Raw genomic sequence first — 18,224 nt, forward strand, 5'->3', positions numbered from 1 at the left:
TGCATAGGTAATATGGAAGTTCGTAAAATTGAATTGAATAAATCGATAATAAGCAAATGACAAGAAGTAGGTAAATTAGTTATCATAGAATAAGATATCATATCTATTCCTGGGGATGTATCTTTCATTTTTAATACTGATTTTAGTTCAGAAGCTGTTATCGGTTTGTGAATGCCAGAAGTATCCGAGGTTTCTTCTTCTGTCCACACATGTTCAATTATATCTTCGTTTGGGGCCAGATATTTTAGATACTCTAACGCTGATTCGCTATTCTCAAAGATATTTGGACGGGAGGTTCCTATTCCCTTATACCATTTCATTTTCTTCCACATATCAGAGTAGGTTGTATTAGAGTCAACAGAATCACAGAACTTTCTCCATCCATCCCTTTTTGCTTTTCTTACTATCCGCCTAGTACTCGATTCCTTGCGCTTTAATTCTATGTAATTGTCAATATTAACATTTTTCCGTAAACTAGTCAGAGCTAATCTTCTTTCAGCTATAGCTTTCGAGACTTCTTGATTCCACCATGACTTCGGTTTGAATTCTTTATTTTTAGACTTCTTAAAGAATGGAATACTTTCATCTGCACCTTTGTTTAGAACTTCTTCTAATTTATCATAGTACTCTTGGATTGACAATGCTTGTTCTGGAAGATTTTGTATTAATTTTTCCACCGTGGATTTATATTTGTTCCAATCTGCTTTTTTGAAATTTCTTTTCAAAATTGGTTCATAGTTACAACAATTTTCTTCTAAAGTGATAATTATTGGTAAATGATCACTACCCATCGTATCTGAATCTACCCTCCAGTTACAAGTCAGTAGGAGCTCTGAAGATACCAGGGTAATATCCGGGCTCGAACTCCTTTGTCCGGGATGTCCTAATCTTGTTATATCTCCGTTATTGACAATAATAAGGTTTGAATCTTGGCAGGCTTCTGCAATGAGATCTCCCCTTGTATCTCGTATAGCTCTATCCCATAGTGGATTGTGGGCATTGAAATCACCGCCTACTAGTGCACCTGATCCCATCTGATCAAAAGCTTTCCTCCATGTTTGAATTGTAACATTTATATTACTAGGACAATATATCACGTTGACGGATTTCAGATTTCCAGCATTGAGTAAGTTAACACTGCATAATTCTAATTCACAGGATCCGATGATATCTAGGGTTCGTTCAATTGACTGTAAACTTTTATGGATTAAGATTGCAACTCCTCCATAGCAATCGGCTCTGTCTCGTCTATATGTTGTATAGTCTTTAAATGTCAAAATGTAAGGAAATTGTAGCCAAGTTTCTGATATTAGGGCAATTTTAATGTGTTGACTCTGTAAATATATTTCTAAATCAGGTTTCTTAAAATGTAAACTTCGAGCATTCCATTGTAATATGTTAAGGTTATTCTTATCCATTATTCGCCGTAACAAGTGATTTCAATATATCATTTAAGCCTCCATCTTTAATCATACCCATTATGGTGTCTATGAATCTATTAATTGCTATTTTTACGAGATTTTCCCAGTTTTTCCCATTTATAATTGCTGTCAATATTTCACGAGCAATGTTGACATTACTGTTGTTTTTTGAATTTATATGCATTTCAGCTGTGTTTGTCTTATTTCGTTTAAGTTTCTCAGCATAAGTAGTTTTTCCGCTTGATTTGTACACATTTTCTTTATTAAACATGTTATTTGGAATATTTACTTTTTCTTTTGAGTTGGATATCTTCTTTTCTATGAGTTTTTTCGCCTGTTTATGCGTAACATTTTTTTTTGCCATTTTTTGTGTAATCTCTTTCTCGTTCTTCCACTTTGGACAGTTAATGTCATTTGCCGGATGGTCTCCTCCGCAGTTAACACATTTGGCTACCTGGTCACAGGTCTCGTGCTCTCCATTACATTTCGGGCACAGCTTAATATCTTTCTTGCTACAGTTATTTGCAATATGTCCGTACCTCCAACAACAGTAGCATTGCATTACCCTGAACACATAAGGTTCTACTCCGAATTTGACCCCGTACATAAAGACGTGTGATGGGATCTCTTTCCCCACGAATTTCAGGCTCACAGTTGTCGTCAGTTGACCCTCTTTCCCCTTTTTAGAGAAACGCTTAATGCTAACCACACTTTTATCAGATTTGACGACTTCCATGATTTCTTCGTCTGTCACATCAAGGTCTACCCTTCGTATTACACCGAATGAAAATTCATTATTATTTTTTTTTGCCACTTCCCATTTCTTAAAATTGAAAATTGAATTTTTGATGGCTTTTTCGGCTTCCAGATCGTTTGGGAACGTAATTTCCATTTTTGTTCCGGAAATTATTTTCAATTTCTCCATTTTCATTCCAGCCTTAAAAAGTAGTTTCGCCATTCCTAATTTTCCAGGTAGGTTTTCTCCTTGTACCACAATGATTCCTTTCTTTTCATTCAATTCTTTTTTCCCTGTTTCACTAGTTTCGGAGTTCAGCCTTGACCTTTTACCGGACCGTGTCACGGTTTGCCACTCTCCAGAAATCTCATCACTTTTATTATTTGATGTTTCCATTACATCATTAATCACTATTTTAGGCGATAGCGGGTACACCATATTACTGGATGGATCCAGAGCCTTCTGGCCCTGGTCTCCCCTTTATTTATATTTCAAGCACGAGTAGTTTTTCGAAAACAACGTTTTGTAGATTTATTGTCACCAATGCGCGTCCACTGGTAGTAATTTCTGATTACGTCAAAATACGGAAATTCGAGCGCGGCTCGGACTGCTCACCACAAAGGTTCGCGGCGTACTGTAACAAAAATTTCAAACATATCATCTTCTTCCCAAAGCGAAATTAGAATTGGACGCTTTGGTTTTACTTAACGTACTAAATAATATTCCTGGAAAATTATGTAGGTGTGTAAGAAAATATAAAATTCCTTTATTATGGGATATATTTCTTCATATTGTAACACAAGGAACACCTGGAAGATTTTTGGCTGCCTTCATTTAGTTTCCTACTAAAATATTAGGGCTACCACAAAATGTGGCTTTAAAACGAAGTTAGAAACCACATTTATTAAAATAAATATTGAATAAAGGTTTTTTACGTTAAGAGTTAATTTCAACATACACTTATTTAAGTAGTTTTAAAAAAATACATTACATCGTTATTTAGATGTTTTCTGTGTAACAATATTTTTTGGTGAAAAATGGTCCTTAAGCTAAAATACCAATATAAAATTCTTTTTGACAAATGAAAATAAATACGATTGTCTTTAAAAAAATAATTTTTAGTACGAATTTTAAAAATCAATTTATTTGTTTATTAAATTTATTAAATTCGTAACCATCGCTCAGTTTGCAGCCCTTGTGAGGCACATTTACACCGCAATCCCGAGTCGCAGACTGAGGGACCCACACGTCCCAAACACGCCAAAAGATTGACTGAACCTATAAAACACGAACAGAGTATCAAACATGAGACGTTGCCTGCCATTGGGGTAGCTCGTAACGGTATATCCCCTCACACAGGAGGAGTATGAGAGAGGTTGGTTCAGTAAAATGAGCTTTGAACAAAATACTCAAGGAAAGTGAGGAAGAAACCCCACTCACGGCGCTGACAGAAGCTTAATTTGTTGTAAACAACAGACCACTCACGCAAATATCAATGGACCCGCGTGCTGACGGCCCAAGACAGGTGGCAAGTGACAAGTGGTGCAAGACGTTCAATCACTGCTTGCTAGTAGCTCTAGTAGCTCTTTATCACAAAGACAAGGAAGAAGTTTGCCTTAGCCGCCAATAGCGAACCAGCCAACAGCTCGCAGACATGCTCTGGCAGCGCTGGCTGCGCGAGTACCTTCCCAGCATGGCAGCCTAACAAAATGGCACCATCCAACAACACCAAACAAAACACACGTCATCCAACCCTCCCCGATGACCACAACACTAACACAGGCCACACCGACCTTACGCACTGCTGGTTCATACGCAGGGACCACTGCAGAGATTTAACACGTTCGACGAAATATATGGGTGCAGCCACAACTGCACGGGAAGGAGGAAGGAATATTATTGCTTTTAATAAAACGCATTATTTGAAATATAAACTAGATGATACTTGCAGCTAAATCGAACACATGTGAGTTCGATGACCATATTTTCTAAAACGAAATCGTAATATTGACAAAGGCGAAAAGCTGTTACTGAGCGAAATATTATTCACGCCATTGTACACCTGCATTGAAAACTGAAAATATGTTTTTTCAAGCTGACGCTGACGTCACTCGAACACCTGTAGAAGGTATTATTAATGGCAGACTTTTTGTCGATTCTTATCCTAATCTTGAGTAATGGAGATTGTTAATGAAAGTTACACAGTTTATAGGCTAATGTGTACAACAATTTCATACTTTTTTATTCAATTGATTTGGAGGATATTGGCAGATCATCTATTTTTATTTCACTCGCTTAAATTTGCCATGTTGCCTACGTTTCGTAAACTCTTATATTTCATATTACCTATATTTTGTTAACCTATGCATTGTTAAATCTTATATTTTAAAGAAAATAGCGTTCTTGATTCTCAACTAAAAGCTGCATTCGCTTCAGTTCCTCCATCACGGCAGTAACTATGTGCAACGAGCCATTTACTGCTGGCACTCCATCAGCTGAGCTGGACGCATATCTCTCAAGACATTACAATAGTGGAGCGTCTCCGTGTGCCGGTCCTTATAATCAAATAACCATCCTGCTGCTACCGACTGCTGGCCACTACTGTCGATCACCTACAGGCTGACCAATTCCTGCTGCTGCCGACTGCTGGTCACCAATGGTGACAGCCAATGCTGACACCTAAAGGCTTTCCGATTCCTGTTGCTGCTGACTGCTCGCCACTGCTGACGATCACCTAAAGGCTGGCCAATTACTGCTGCTGCCAACTGCTGTTCACCGATGCTGACAGCCTACAAGCTGGCCAATTCTTTGTGGCTACGGACTGCTGGCCACCTATGATGGCCACCGATGCTGACACCCTAAAGGCTTTCCAATTCCTGCTGCTGCTGACTACCTTGTATCCTTTACTTAAATTAAAAAAGGTATTTTATCGAAAATTGACTTTAACGAGCTACTTAAATGGTCTCATGATGTAGGATTAATTATTAATGTCAAAAAAACTAAATGCATGTATATAAGATCACCGAGCTTGAAAATGTAGAACTTACCTAAAATAACTGCACATAATTTTGATTGTATACATAAAAAAATGGATAATATTTGCTGCTGTGAAAAAATTGATTTTGCAAACGAATATACTTACCTTGGCATAATCGTAGACAGTAACTTTAAATGGGACAAAAGTGTGATCAAAATTTGTAACCAGCTCCGATGTTTGGCGAGTAATTTTTATAAATTAATATTTGTATTGCCTCGATTTACTCTCAAACTTATACATCATTATATGGTCGAATCAATACTTAGATATGGAATTCGAACTTGGGGACACTCGAGTAATATTAATATTAAATACATTCAAAATCTACAAACTGCTATAATTTAAAAAAATGTTAGACCTAGCATTTACAAACAAAGAAACAACTTAAAATTACTGTATGGCTCTGAGGGCCTACTCCCAATTAAAGGGCTTCTCTGGTTTATTATAATTATGGATAATGCGGGAGAAAATGCGTACAAAAAGCCATTGGTGCATAGTCACAAAACAAGATATACTGAAAAAAAGGCCTAAAAATTCCACTAATATCAAATAAGTATGGTAGCAGAACACTTGACTATTTGATACCTGTGATTTATAACAAATTTAACGAAAACTTTAACTTGAAAAATAATGAGGAACCTTGCCCTAAACTGACAAAAAAGTGGTTAGTAAATATATTTGGTATTAATATTTAAACTTAAGCTAATGTGTATTATGTTATAACATTAAATGGTAGAACCTACAGACAAGCTGATTGTCACAGCTTTGTGGGACTGCCCATATCTTATATTGTATTAAATGTAATTATATTAAATTTAATAAATAAAAAAATAAAAAAATAAAAATTCTTTTCTTAATGATTACTGCTAAAAAATCTTTCTTTCATCTAAAACCCTTCAACATAACTTTCTTTTCCACATCATAATTGACCATTTCTCTATTTCTACATTTATAAGACTTTCAAGGGCTCCCTTCTGTCACTCTACATTCTTGGATTCTTTGCATTGCCTTCTCCGACATACACCTCTCCCCTCTTCATTCTGCACATTGTGATTTGCAGAATGAAGAGGGGAGAGGTGTATGTCGGAGAAGGATTCTTTGCATTGCCTTCTCCGACATACACCTCTCCCCTCTTCATTCTGCACATTGTGATTTGCAGAATGAAGAGGGGAGAGGTGTATGTCGGAGAAGGATTCTTTGCATTGCCTTCTCCGACATACACCTCTCCCCTCTTCATTCTGCACATTGTGATTTCAGCGTCTTCACATTTAAACTATTTTCACCGATAGAATAACAATTATTCACAATACGAAATTAATAGAGCATCTAAGAATAATTCCAAATGATTGATTGATCCATAAAATCTCTATCTATTATTAAATCTGAACCGTTTTCAATAACAACCAATTCGAACATTTTATGTACCCGATTACCAAAAACCTGCAAATTTTCTTTGCTATTCGACTTTAATGGATTATTATTGTAACTCGCTAAGTGCAAAATTTCATTCAACGAACTGGAAATGTTTGAAATACAATTTTAATTAATTCCCGCTACAGAATCGATCATAGGTACGAATAATATACCATTTAATCTCAACTTAATTATATACGGTTGAACCCTATCTATACTAAAAAAAAATATTTCTACAAAATTCAGCTATGTGGCCTTTTTGTACTTACTTAAAACATTTCATGTACTTATTGGTAACTGAAAATTGGTGAATTTAACAAGTCCAAATTTATTTTAATTTAAACACCTTTTATGGTCCTTAAGAGGAAGATACAAGACGAAAATGTGTATGTTCTTGGAATGCCTTATATCTTCACGAATATAGGTAATAGGCATTAAAATCGCTTTGCAAACGGAGTCTAGAAACGCTCGATTTCAAGCACAAAAGTGGTTTTTATTTATTTTGTAAACAATTTTATAAGAAAAAAAACAAGTTAATCAAGGGGAACTGTCACAGATATTCTTAGCTAAAACATTGTAAGTTGTGTCTTTATGTGTTCATACATTTCTATTGAATTTTTTTTAATAGTGTGTATTTATATTTTTATTGAGTAATTTACATATTTTTCTGTATTCTACTCAAATGAATCGATAGGAAAACCTTCAATTTATCTAAAGCATATTTTTTAGTATTCGTAATGTAAACCAATTCGTTATAAAGATCAATCGAAAATAGTGATTTAGCATTAAGCTTCGCCACTGGATGCTTCAATTACGATTTTTTTTATTTTATTTCGTGGGACTTTCTTCTAGAATTACTAGTATGTGAATTTAAACTCTCACTTCAATTATGTGACAATGCCTCGATTTTAGGGTAGAGGTATTAATTAATCAATCAGGTTTACTACATAAATATTTTATTATACAGATGTCCATTATCCACTCGAGTGATTTTCAGTATATTATGCCGAGTTTGCAAAACGTCTTGATTGATCGCACGCCACGATATGCCATTTTTAACTAACAGAATTTCGTGCATTTTCGTTTTTCGTCGGCGTTATTTTCAACAGTTGAAAATATCTAACTGTATCAGCGTTGGCGTTGGATGCAATCATCTTCAACGCCAAGTACTAGCAGTCTGTATCAGGAACCTACTTGTACATAGGTGTGAATATTGATACATTTTTGAGATGGAACGACCATGTAATGTCATGTCATGGGCGTTGGCAGGGCGGGTCAATTTGTACAGTAATACAATTTGGTGAGAAACAAAAAAAACGGAAAAAGAGGTTTATAACTGAATAAAACTATACATCTATTATTTTTTTATGGTTAATATGACAGATTTAGTGCCACATCCAGACGTAACGCGTCGTCTTGGTCAGGGCCGAACTTCCGCCTAGGCCCGAGAGGACCCAGCCAGGTATTTTATTTTTTTATGTAAACTCAATAAAGGACCCGATGAGAAGTACATTTCTTAAGGCGTAATATGTCATGTTTGGGGATGCTGTGAAAATGGCATACATTTAGGACACAGGACTCGGAAAATAATATACCAACTTTTCCATAGGGCCCCAACATCGTTAGGCATATGACGTTGCTTGTGCAATGATGGAGGACTTGGCTAACAGTAGTTTAAATTCTAAACGCCTGGGTGGGAATCCGATTCATTTGTTCACTCGGCCACCTATCGGTTAAGCTGATGTGTTTTTTTGGACAAGATCATTAAATTTAAATACTTTTAGTTCTTCAAAAATAGAGATGTTTTGGATAATCTCTTAGTGTTTTCAAGATTATTTTTATATTTATTCGTTGCACAATTTCAACAGCGAGTAGATTTGTATTGTATGCAGCTCCCTGCTCCCCAGCTGACTAAAGCGTATTTGGAGATTTGATTGTACTATGTCGCGATAGACCGATATTAGCTCCCCAGGCTGACTACACATTTTCCAATGTGAGAAAGTTTCGAATTTACGAAAATATTTAAATTAATTTTCATATTTTGTTGACGGTAAGGTTGATTTTATCTTTCCAACTTAGGTTTTTGTCTATTATTATTCTTAAGTATTTAATTTTATTTTTAATTTTCTATGTGAAACAGTTTATTTTTGTGATGGACCAAGGTCTTATCCAAAGAAGGTGGCGCAAATTGTATATTTGATTATGAATTTTCTACAGGGATGATCAGAAGAATTGAATTGCCCCATCGGAGGACAGGAAGAGAGAAGGCGGGGTATCGTCTGACAGGACAAAGAAAATGCCAGAAAAGGGGTGGAGTTTTGATTTGATTTATACGACGTCGACCTTGAAAATATTCCCATAGAATTTTTGGGTGAAAAACTGTTTAGGGCCACTCAAAAATCAAGGTTGATTAACATGACATTTTGAGGGATTCACAACCCTTTGTGCAGGAATGTACGATGCGAGACAGGGTTGCAACAGATTTGTTAATCGAGAAAAATGTTTCCGATTTAAAACGTGATTAATGGAAAAATACAGCTATAAATAGTCCGGATTTAGGAAAAAGGGGACAGTCCCGCAGGTTTTTGATTAGAAAGTGGTAATCACATTAGGTACTATGTTATAATAAAGGACATTCTCACGGAGTTTTTAATTTGAACGAATTACATATTTGTAATTTTACGATTTGTATATTTACGACGCGTATTTTCGAGCATGAATAATGGTTACTATATTTTATTAAAGGACAGTCCTGCAGAGTTATGATTTTATAATTAAAAATAATATACCTAAAAGTCCTCTTGAACAAAACGGAAACGCAAGTGTTAAGATTTTGATAAAATCACGGATTATGAATAAATTTGTAATAAAAAAATAATATCCCTGAAGTCTTCTTGAAACATAATAGAAACACAACTGTTAGATTTCAATAATTGCTAGATCAGGAAAGAATATTGATTTTACAATTATGGGGTTAACTCCATACGCAATTCAAATATAGATTAGCAGAAAGTGGGAAATTTGAAGTACATAATCATGAAGGTAGTATAGGAAGCGCAGCCACATAAGAAAATGAGATTGTAGATATCTCGGATTCAGATATAAATTTTCGTTTACCATTTCAGAATAAAATCTAATAGTAATTCAGGGACGCTTAACCTAAGAGCAATGTTCGTGTACTTTCCGACAGGATTTTTCTATTAGCGGGTAGAACCCCGGTAAGTGTTTACATTTCTGATTGAGATGTTCTAATTTTCCCAAGAACGATCGATGCTGACATCTGTCAACTAACAATTACCACTAATCCGTTTTACTATATATAAATCAATATGTCAATTTTTCAGATTTCCTCAACAAATCCAACATTACCTCGGTAGTTTTATAAACCTCGCAATACGGGCAAATCAGCAGGATTTTTTTCTCAGGCAATCGTGTGGCAGGGGACGCCAACATACTAACGGGGTTTTGAAAACTATTCTCTCTGGCGGGACCATGTAGAGTGATGGGCATGAGAGACGACTGAAAAGTGAGATGCCGCCATGGAATAAACGGGAGCATGGTCCGCTGTTGGGGCGTCTAGAATGAAGGTACCTCGGGATGTCTGTGAAATCCATGCGGAGGGGGTGGGACGTGAGACTAAATCTGCAGCGCTATTATATACGCAAATGGCGTCGACCTGGAAGCTGATGTAAGCCAACTAGTACGCACTCTTGGCGGATTACAGCAGTTTCTAAGAGGTGATGTGTAGGTCTGACAGCGCGTGGGAGATGAGTTTCATAAGACAAAACCTACATGACACACTTTCCGCGTTAGCATCATGATATGTGATGCAATTACTTTCCCCATATAGAGCCAGTAAAGTAGAATTCCGGAGGTGAGGACGCTGGAACAATTCAAGTGGTGGGAATACATAGTTTGTTTTCTTTCGGGCGTGAAGGGTCCGTGTAGGCCAGGGCACCTATGAAATGAAATATGAAATTAAATGAAATGGGTCGAAGGTATAAGGGATAGCCTGGACATGTCGGGGTCAATGTTTGAGTTCTGATCACCATTCACCGTTATTGTATTAGTTAGTGGAGGAGCCAAAGTAGTTTGAAAAGATTTAATTCGTATAGTTTACCCGTTCTCCTTCCCCTCCCCCACCACTCATTCCTTCCCTATAATAAGAAAGTGTCAAATAACAAAAATAACATATATCAGAACAGGTGGAGACAACCCCAGAGTTGAGATGTCAGGGAATCCTCGAAACCCGATACCCAATGCATGTCGGTAGAATACTACACTAATTTGTGCAATAACGAAACTATTTCATGTTCTCGGATTTATTTAAGGTTAGCGAAAATAAAACATACATATAGACGCACGGTTTTATGAGAAAAGTTTTAAGAATTTCAATAGTAAAGAGATCACCCACTCTAATTAAACGGAACTGGATTACAACAAACATATGCATTAATGGCTTGTTCATATAGGGGAAGTCCTCTTAATAGGAAATTCAAAACCAAAAAAATACACAACGCTGAAAAAGGAGCATTATTGCGAAAATAACTCTTCTTAAGATCTTTTTACTCTGTACTCTATACAGGGATCGAGATACTTAGTTAGGGTTTCTTTTTTTAAGGTATGCCACGTAAAGAGCGCCACCACTAGCTTAGGAAAGTTGACGGACCAGACCAGGAGGCTACTTTACTATCAAATCAGTTTTAATTTACTATGTAAAATAGATGAATCATTACATTGTATAGTGGAATCTTAATTTTTCATAAAACTTTCCTAACTTTCTTCCTTTTAGTTTTTCATTATTATTATTACTCAAATATTCATTAATTAAGATTGAAAACCGTTTTAATCAAAGACGAAATTACTAAGATATTATATGGACATACGTAATAAGTTACTTTTTTAAACAAATATAGATAATGGTTTCCCCCTTGTTTCTACGGTGTTTTCATTTACGTATTATTTAAATTTATTAGTATGGATAATACGAAGTAATCATAAATATACGAGTATTATGTAGTGTTTTTTCTGAAATAATTATAAAAATATCACATCGTGTTTATAGTACAGTTTAGTGGTTTCGGTTTTATGGACATTTTCAATTTCTAATCTCCCTATATTGTTTATCCAGCTTTTCATTTGATATTTACGAGTATGTGTTATTATCTTGTTGTGAGTTTTGAATGAGAGTCGCAAAAATTTGTGTCGTGATTTTGTTGTAGAGTTTAGTAGCATGTATACCATGGAAGCTTTTTTGCCAAAATGTTGTATTTATAGTTGCTTGTTGTTGAAGATGCTTGTTGAAGATTTCATCAGTGCTAATTGTCACAGGGACTGTTATAATTATCGTTTTGGGTTTTAATTAGTGCATTAATAATATTGTCATTTGCACTGCCCCATCGATAATACCGTATTCTGACAGTGATTGGCAGAGATTCATGTAGATCTTGATTAGATTATTTTTAATGAGAACATTTAAATTTTACACAATTTTTACACCTAGATAAGTTATATGGTTAGTTTTACGATGAGGGTCAATTCTTATTTAAGTGATGGGAGCTATGAATGTTTCAAGTTCAGGTCTCTTTTCGTGTTTTTTGTATTTTTTTATTATTTTGAAAGTGATGATTTTGGTTTCATTAGCAGTGTAAATGATTGGTAGTCTAGCCATGTTCTGTTATTATTTAGTGTGTCTTCTGCTTTCTTTAATATTTCTGCTCAATTATTTTCATTAATTAGAAGAACAGAAACTTCCACAAAACTGATTATTTCGCCTTCGAATATAATGTCTATGTCGCATAGGTCATTAATATAAATTAAGAACAGGATTGGACCCAGAATACTTCCTTTTTTATATTGTAAAGTTTTACCGTTTGCTTTCTGTGTTCCACATAACTTTTTAATAATGTCAATTATCAGGAATCCCTGCATTTTCTAGTTTTTAAAGAGATGTGAGGGATTTGTTGTGTCGAAGGCTTTAGAAAGATCGAGGTATATACCAATGTATTTTTTTATGTGAATCTAGATTATTTTTAATATATTCAATTACGGCTATGGCGTTGGACGTTTCTTGATATTTTCTGAACCCAAATTGTTTATGTGATAATAGTATGTTAGATTCTAGGTAGTCGATGAGTTGATTCGTGTGATTTTCCCTATTTTGAGTTGAGATAGAAATCTCCTTTCCTTAATGGATTTGTATATTAGAAAGAGCTTTGGTTAGGCAGGTTCGTCTTGTAACTATTTTAATGTTTTATTGTAATTCCATCACAACCGGATGAAGATGTTAATTTAAATTTAGACAAAATTAGTGTTAGTTTGTGTTTAGTGGTTGATTCTAGTTCAAATTTCTTCCTTTTTTAGGATTTAACTGTTAAAGTTATGAGATATTGTTATTTTGTTCGCTAAATTCGAAACTATGTTTGAAAAAAAGTCTATATTGTGGTTTACTAATTGATGTTTATTTATGTTGATCTGACTGACTGACTGTTATCTGTGTCGATTTATTCCAATGAGTTTGTTTTGTTTTGGTTTTTCTAGATGATTTCTTTAATTATTATAATTAATTATAGTTGTCAAAATGTATCCAAATTATCTGATAAGGTCGATCAATGACAGTCTCAGCTTATCTGAAAGGATAACCCTACGGATAAAATGGTGTTCGGATGTGAATTTTCCGCAGTAAGGGAATAGTCATAAGAGGAAATGGTCCTGCAAGTGTTCGTGTTCCTAGCAGCAATTTCCCTGGCGGTGGGGGGCGCATCCCCTAACGGAGGCGCTCTATACGCAGGGGAAAGTAAAGTAGACATCGAGGAGGATGCAAGGCTAGATGTCGTAAGTACAATTTTTTAATTATATGGTGCAGTAATGCGTTAATTTTAATACGCACTATTATTTCAACTATAAAATACATTATTTAACCCTTAGCTTGCACAACCCAAGCCCAAGTCGAAAATATTTATTAATATTCATATTGCGTATGTGCAGGTACAGGCGCAAACAAATAATTCATCTAAGTAGTTTTAAACATAACTTACAAAAAGTTTTTTACCCTGAAACAATTAAATTAGGGAAATCTATGAAAGAAGAGATTATGAATTATTTTAAATATACAGACAGTATATGGCCACAGAAAACTATCAAAAAATCTGAACATATTGGAATTCAAAGAACTGTTAAAGAATAGTTCGTAAGTTATTTATCTAAACGACACCAACGGGTAAAAATTAATAATGTATTGAGTGAACCCACACATTCAAAATTTGGAATCCCTCAAGGAATAGTCCTCTTACGTTCAATATTAATTATCTTTTGTGTAAATGAAATGCTATAGATTCGAAAAACTAGAAAAATAAGTCTTGATCATACACAAAACCTGGGAAGAAGCATATCGAAGGGCAAATATAGAAATAAACAGGTTAAAATAATGGTTGGATGATAATTACCTATCTTTAAACTCGGACCAAACTTAATACATAATATTTACACTGACAGACCTTTCAAACAATAAAATCGAAAATTACTATTCATGTTCTGACAATTGCAACTCTCCAAAATGCTCAATACTGACAATAATTTTTAATAATTAATACGTAAACTTTACTACATTTTCCTGATATTGAGAAATATCTTCAAAAACCAATGCTACAGAAGGTTATACGCTATACGCTAGCCCAATCAGTTCTCCAATACGGAGTAATAGGCTGGGGAGAAGCATATTATAATACTAACTTAGCTCCACTAGAAGTAGTCCAAAGAAGTTAGATTACTCGATTCGTGAATTATTCTAAGGATTTAAAGTTTTGAAATTTAACAGAATCTATCGAAAAAATTCGTTACTTCAAATCTACGAAGATAAACTAATAAAGGGTTATTGAGGCAATTCGGGGAAGTTATCACGTCAATTTAAAAAAGGTGAGATTGAACATTTTCCAATGTTCATTAAAAGTGAGGATTTTTTTAAAAACTTCGTTGAACTTTCATAGTAATCCCAAGTAGGAAAATTTATGTAAAATATTGATTTGAATGTTTGAATTTCAGCCCGGCTTGCTGACGAAGTACGGCTATGCCAACGAAGCACACGAGGTGCAGACCGAGGATGGCTATCTGCTCACTATGCACCGCATCCCCCGCGGCAGGGGACAAAGCGAGGGAGATAGACCCGCGGTGTTGCTTATGCACGGATTATTTAGCTCCTCCTCTGACTGGATCATCATGGGACCTCAGAGTGGATTCGGTATTTTTTTAAATATTAAAATAATTACATGTTACAGTTTTTAGTTCTAATGATTGAAGTTATCACATAAAATTCATATTGTGTAAAAAAAGTTTTTAAACAAACATAGTAAGTTCCTACGTATAAATAATTCATGCCTAAATCATAAAATAATGTTTAAAGATAAACAGAATAATGAAAATGAGAAAATAACTTAAAGAAGCAAAGGTTCGTATTTAAAAATTGACCCTAGGACAAATGGAAAATATCACTATTGTATTTTTCGCACGACCTTCTGAAAAATAAATGTCATGTGTAGTTATTTTTTGAGTGCGGAATGTGGAATAGTTGTTTGGATCGTGTGTTTACGTACTGCAAAGTGGAAATTAATGATTCTAGAAGGTAATCATTGTCAACAGCGTCGTTGATGATTTTCAATTTAATAAATTGGTCGGATATATTCTATTTTCTAGTGTTGATAAATTATAGAATGTTTTGAATCATCATCATTTTGCGGAGTTCTGGTTCGCTTGATGTGATTTAAGATTCTCGCGGTCAAAAGCGCCCCTAGATTTTAGCGGTATTAGCCGAGATGAGATTCCTCCTCTTTTAGCCATTTTTTCGGACAGCCTTATAAAAGATATGCCCTGCTGATGTACACAAGTCTGAAACATTTAATATAGGAGGAAGAAGCTCAGCATGGTTCAAACCATTCAATCCAAGATCTGTGTTGTTTTCTTATTGATGAAGATTTTCATATCTCAGATTCAAAATAGACAAAAAGTTGATGAATGTCTACTCCTACAAACGCATCACTCTCGACGTCCCGACCAAGATTCCGTCTTCTGAAAGTTCAGCTGGAACCGTTACTATTGTTAATAATATCGTTAATTTTGATCATATCGTGCATTCTTTTTCAGCTTATTATCTGGCGGAAGAAGGTTTTGACGTATGGATGGGAAATGCTCGAGGAAACTTCTATTCCCGCAAGCACGCCACTCTCGACCCCGACCAAGACTCCTCCTTCTGGAAGTTCAGCTGGAACGAGATCGGCTACTATGACTTGCCAGCCATGATTGACTACATCCTGGCCAAGACCGGCAAGACCCAGCTGAACTACGCTGGACACTCCCAGGGAACCACCTCTTTCTTCGTCATGGCCTCTCTGAGGACGGAGTACAACGCCAAGATAGCTCTGATGTCCGCGCTCGCTCCTGTTGCCTACATGTCCAACTTAGAGAGTCCGCTGGTCCACTACCTGGCACCAATTGCAAACACCGCAGAGGTGGGTTCAATCAGTATTTTTAAAAAATGTTATAAGGTATTTATTATTCATTAGTTTTTCTAAGTCGGTCCACCAAACCGAAAAACCAATTAAATCATTCAAACTTTTAAGTATAATCTTATATTGTACGTTAATTTCACACCTTCTAAGTAAATAAAAAAGGCTAAAAAATAAACCGTTGAACTTGTTCAATGTTTGCTACTAGTATAATTGGGTCCACTTTACCAGTTTTAATACCATACCCCTGAAATTCCACGATAACTCTGTGTTGTGATGACAATGGTTTTATGTTCTTTCAGGAGAGCGTAGTTTGAAGTGCTTATTTTAAATCAAAAGTAGCACAATTAGTATCAGAACGCAACCCTTTTTAGGTGTTTTTAGTTACATGTGAATTTCTGAATTAGCTGTTGACATCCCTGCTTGGAATAAACGAGCTGTTGCCTACTTCCGAGCTGATGGCCCAAGCGGGTGAACTGCTGTGCAGTGATAACTCCACCTATCAGTCCGTGTGTACCAACTTCCTGTTCCTGATCTGCGGAGCCAACCCTGAACTAATGAATGCGGTAAGTACTAATGTTATTGATTGCTGGTTCAGATGCTTGTTTTGGTATAAGCATTTTTTTCCGATTGTTGTGATATTGTCGAATTGGTTCCATGACAAAACATAACACTTTTGAAAATTGATATATAGTCATGAAAAAAAAACACGTTAACACTTTTACGTTATTTTTTTATCACTTTTCATGATTTTTCAGAAGTGTTTTGTCACTCCTTAGTTTATTTTTGGTAATAATGTCACATTATTTTTTAGTAGATGGATACTTTAACAGAAACCAAAGTAAATAATATATACAACGGACTTATACCAAGTCAAAGCAATTAATTTTTTGGTTCAATTCTAAATTTGAATGATTTCTATCGTCACGCATTTTTTTCTTTTATAAGACTCTGTTAATATAATTCTTGGACTTCATCCAAACCTTGTTCAGATTTCGAATTGACATTAATTTTTTTGTGTTAATTTTTGTCTATATTCATGCATAAATTGTGTGCACCTTTTCTTAAACATCTCTGCTTTTTCTAATTGATTCATTGCAATTTGTTAGCGTTCGTTTTGAGGTTGGGCACGTTTACCAAGATTGCCCGGGACCGTGAACTAGTCGCTACACCAATGACTCCAATCCTACAAAGACCCACACTTGCCCACACTTATTTTACAAAGACCTACATTATTACATCAAACATAATGTGTTTTTTTGTTGTTTGTTTTTGGGGTGCTATGCCGTGTTGCGCTAACTCCTTCTTTAGCCGACGTTTCGGACAGCGTTGCAGTGTCCATCATCAGGGCAGATCCGGTAGATCCGAAGATGAAACGTCGGCTAAAGAAGGAGTTAGCGCAACACGGCATAACACCCCAAAAACAAACAACAAAAATGCTTTTGGCCGTGAAAATCTAAAAACTTACCAAATATAATGTGGTTTAAATTTTATAATTAGGTAGGTACCTACATAAAAATTTATTATCTCAGAGAAAATTTTGGTTTTGATTTGTTATATACGAAAAATAAGTGAAAATTTTTTTGGGCGCGAGGTATATTTTACTAGTATTTTTTTTGTACAATCTATAGGAACTTTAAAAAAGAATAAAGAAGAAAGAAAAAGAAAGAAAAAAGAAACTTAAAAAAGAAAAAAAAACACCTACACACTTAAAGAAAAAAAAAACAATTATTATTATTCTTATTAATACAACTTAACATTTCTTAATACATTTAATAATTTTAAAATAGGTACTTACCCATTTTAAAATTATCTTAATACTCGTGTGTAATATATGTATTACCTTATTACACACGAGTATTAAGGCGACACAAGACTCTAATATCGGGGGCTTGCTCGAGGCTCACATTTTAATTAATTCCGGCGAAATCATAACTACACTATCTTTCTTTTCAGATCGATAACTATGAATGTAAGCTATTAATAAAAACGGTATCTCACCATTAAAATAACGTTTGAAAAAATATAAAATTAGCAGTAAGGAATAGATTCTAAACGATGAATTAGTAACTTCCCGAGGTTTTCAGTAAAAAACACACTTAAAATACGTTGATCTGAAT

General features: G+C 35.0%; 1 protein-coding gene across 1 annotated transcript in view; it reads left to right on the plus strand.

Moving 5' to 3' along the window:
- LOC149422671 (lipase 3-like) overlaps nucleotides 1-18,224 on the plus strand; it is a 29,577-nt gene that overhangs the window by 9,607 nt on the left and 1,746 nt on the right. The window contains exons 5-7 of the mRNA XM_089633900.1: nucleotides 14,648-14,843; nucleotides 15,743-16,107; nucleotides 16,512-16,670. Of these exons, the coding sequence (XP_089490026.1) occupies nucleotides 14,648-14,843; nucleotides 15,743-16,107; nucleotides 16,512-16,670 (720 nt within the window). The remainder of the gene's footprint in view (nucleotides 1-14,647; nucleotides 14,844-15,742; nucleotides 16,108-16,511; nucleotides 16,671-18,224) is intronic.

This window comes from Hesperophylax consimilis, chromosome 7 (assembly GCF_061612785.1).
Source record: "Hesperophylax consimilis isolate HC1 chromosome 7, BYU_Hcon_1.0, whole genome shotgun sequence".
Taxonomy (NCBI): Eukaryota; Metazoa; Arthropoda; class Insecta; order Trichoptera; family Limnephilidae; genus Hesperophylax; species Hesperophylax consimilis.